This window comes from Nannizzia gypsea, genomic scaffold, assembly GCF_000150975.2.
Source record: "Nannizzia gypsea CBS 118893 supercont1.7 genomic scaffold, whole genome shotgun sequence".
Taxonomy (NCBI): domain Eukaryota; kingdom Fungi; phylum Ascomycota; class Eurotiomycetes; order Onygenales; family Arthrodermataceae; genus Nannizzia; species Nannizzia gypsea.
The window spans coordinates 1201148-1204314 of record NW_003345195.1 but is presented as its reverse complement, the minus strand read 5'-3'; the positions used below and the strand labels follow the sequence as shown (position 1 = coordinate 1204314).

The window sequence follows — 3167 nt, the reverse complement described above, 5'->3', positions numbered from 1 at the left end:
AGGCTTAATGCCAAAGGGACTGAACGGGACGGACGGAATCAAATACCCTCTACACACACCCTTAACCATCTTCACATTTCACCCTGCCAGCCGGCCATTGATACTTGTCAGTCTGTATTTCCCTTTTCCCTTCCGTTTAACTACGTACTTCACTGGGCTCTCGACGGAATTCGAGCAGATTCAATATCTATTTTTTGGCATGATGCATCTTTTGTACGCTCCTACCGTTTATTTTTAAAGTTCTGTTTCGTTAATATACCTTCTAGTACCTTCTCTGTTTTACCTTCTCTTCGTTGGAACATGATGCATATCATATCTGCGTCTCTGTTATTCTCCATTAATTAGGGAGGTGTTGGTGTAGATCTTTGTTCAAATAGGTGGTAGTATGCGAATACAAGTTCTTATGGAGGCGGCAGTGTTTGAGTCCGTCTAGTTTCATACCTACATGATTTAGATATCCGCTCCGATAACTACAAGCAACTAAATAGAAATAAACAGGAACTAAAGAAAAGGAGCAAGGCGAGAATATATTCACAGAGATGTTCAGTTATTGTAGAGATGGAGATCAAATGCCGGCAAATCAAAGGGGGATGATTTTAGGAAAAGACATGGGCAGCGTTAAGTAAAACAGAGCATTGGTTGAAATTAGTATATCAATTTCACGCTTTAGCCTTTCTCTTTGGCCTGCCTGGTGTACTTTTCACAGCCGTGGGCGCGGACTTTGCTGCTCGGCCTCGTTTGGGCTTTCGAGTCTCCGGGATGGGAGAGGATGGCTCAGGCGCTGGAGACGAAGATACCTCTGGCGTTGATAGATCCTGAGGAACATCGCTCATGTCGGCATCTTCAGGGACCTGCGGAAGGTTGTTCTCTTCGTCACTGTCATTGTCGCTGTTATCCTCCGTTTCCGAGCTAGGGACTTCGACTTGCTGCTCTTCTCTTTCATCCCACGCCTGCATTTCTTTGTCGTCTTCGTCGCTGTCACCCTCCGCGTAACTAACGTTCATATTCTTTGTACCTCTACCACTTCTCCGCCGGGCTGTTGCTGATGTAGACTTGACCTCTTCGTCGGCGTCAGAACCCCAATCCTCTCCATCCTTCTTCTTCTTGCGTTTGGGTTCCTTGGAGTGACTGCCCCCAGTAGACTTCCTGCGAATGGGAACAGTTCGGGATGATGTTTGTTTTTTCTCCTTGCGCTGCTTTTTCGACGATCCTCCGTTCTCATATGCGTCGTTATCGTCATCGTCGGCGGCTGGTTTGGCATTGGGCTTGTATTCGATCTTCCGTTTCTTCCCGGCTGCGGAGCTTGCGTTGGTAGTCTTCGGCTTCATGAACCGTCGCACAACGCGGTCTAGCCTATCTTCAACCTCCTCTGGCAGGAAGTTCTTCTCAGCTGTTGATTGGGCCTCTTCGTGGCTAGGAATATTTGCAAATAGGCTGCTGGGGAGTCGCATTTTTCCAGGGAATGTCTGGAGGATGTTTGCTACCCCACTGCTGCCGCTTCCACCAATTTTATGTTGTTGAGAGTAACATTCTGAGAACCTGCGGATGGTGGCCTGAGACAGGTCCGAAAGGGTATGTAACCGGGCGGACATGATGGGTGATAATTCGGGGTCTGAGATTGCATCCTGTGCTTGCTTGACACGCTGTGCAATGTGGAATATCAGAGAGAGGTTATTTTCATTTGCAACTGCAGAGAGATAGAAGAGGATATATCGGGTGAAGTCAACTAGGTCCTCCACAGTTGTGGCTTCATCGGATGATTCGGGTGGGTAGTCGGGGTGGTGAGCAAGGACAGAGAGAAGCCGAGCAAAGAGAGCTTCCATAGTCGTTTGGGATGATTGCTGGTCCTGGCCAGCGGCTGAGCTGCTTGGTCGGCGGGAGAAGAAGGATGCCCTTGACCGGATCCATGTAAGTGTGCTATCGTATAAGTTCCCATTGGGTTCGAATGCGACAAGGAATGTAATGATGTACCACCGAGGGTTGAGATTTGGTTTTTTGAACTAGTAGCTTTTTGACCTGTCTGACGAACCCTTGTCTTACTTCAAGCAAAGGGTCCTGAGTCACCAGAGCAATGGCATTGAAGTTCTGGGGTGTTAACATTCGGTCAAAGGCTGTTTTTGAGGCACAAAGCTTGACTATTAATTTTGCAGCCATCAAACGAAGCCTAGACTTTTGCGATGGAGGGGTATCTTCTGTCTTAGACAGCTCTCCTTGTTTCTCGACGAGAGTATTTAAAATAGCATAGACGGAGTCTGCGTATTGTCTGAAGTCTTCATCGTCATCCGAATCTTCTCTAGAGCGTACTCGGTTTACGAGGATTTTCAATGCCCATTCCTTCGCTTGTAGCTCCTCATCAGCTTCATCAGACCATGAGTATCCGGACTTCTCTTTTGGGTTGCGGTTTTTGAATAGTATCTGGTCGGTAGCAATGCTGAGAATGGCGTCTTCTTCCCTATCGACCTCCTTGGATGCCAGAAGGGTAAGTTGAGAGAGAGCCGCTAATTTAGTTAAGAAGTGGCTTGATCCATAAGTGAATTTCTGCACGCTCTTCTTGATAAGATCCCGGGCATACATCTCCTTCTTGTCGGAAGTTGCCATGATTATAGAAACCGCGCACTTTGCAGCAATGGGGGACGAGCTGTACATCGCATAATTCGTCAGAGCAACTTGGAACTGCTTATGAGTTGGTAGTTTAGCGGGCAGCTTTTTGGCAAACCCAGCACAGGCCTTCAGAATTTCCTCGACCCCTGGATCATCACTGTTTTGTGCATTAGGAGCCTGCGATTCTAGGTCCTTGCACATTTCTTGAACGTGAGTTTCGAGAACTTCCGGGTTTTGTGTGGAGGTTTCGCGGAGAATTTCATGCGCTATATTGCCTAGCCCATGCTCATCAGTCCTTGATATCTTCATAATCCAGGGTATGTGGCTTCTATTGAAAATTAGAGAGCTGCTGCGGTATATCAAAGGAAGCAACGATTCAAGCATGGTCGTGGTTGCAGATGTGCTTGACGAGATTCGGTTGGACAGCTCTCTTATGGCTCTGGCTACAATGCGGTAGTCACTTGCGGAAGCCATGGTAAACCGGATAAGGTGATAGCTGCGTCGGTCATGCATCTTCGCAAACTTCCACAGATCTGCGGAGGCTCGGGAGGTCTCTGGGAGCAGAA

At 47.7% G+C, this 3167-nt stretch overlaps 1 protein-coding gene across 1 annotated transcript in view; it reads right to left on the bottom strand.

Annotated features, from left to right (window-relative positions):
• Positions 1–659: 659 nt before the first annotated feature.
• MGYG_07759 (sister chromatid cohesion and DNA repair protein BimD) overlaps positions 660–3167 on the bottom strand; it is a gene marked incomplete at both ends in the record, with an annotated part of 4815 nt that continues 2307 nt past the window's right edge. Inside the window, 2 exons of the mRNA XM_003170466.1 lie at positions 660–2000; positions 2041–3114. Of these exons, the coding sequence (XP_003170514.1) occupies positions 660–2000; positions 2041–3114 (2415 nt within the window). The remainder of the gene's footprint in view (positions 2001–2040; positions 3115–3167) is intronic.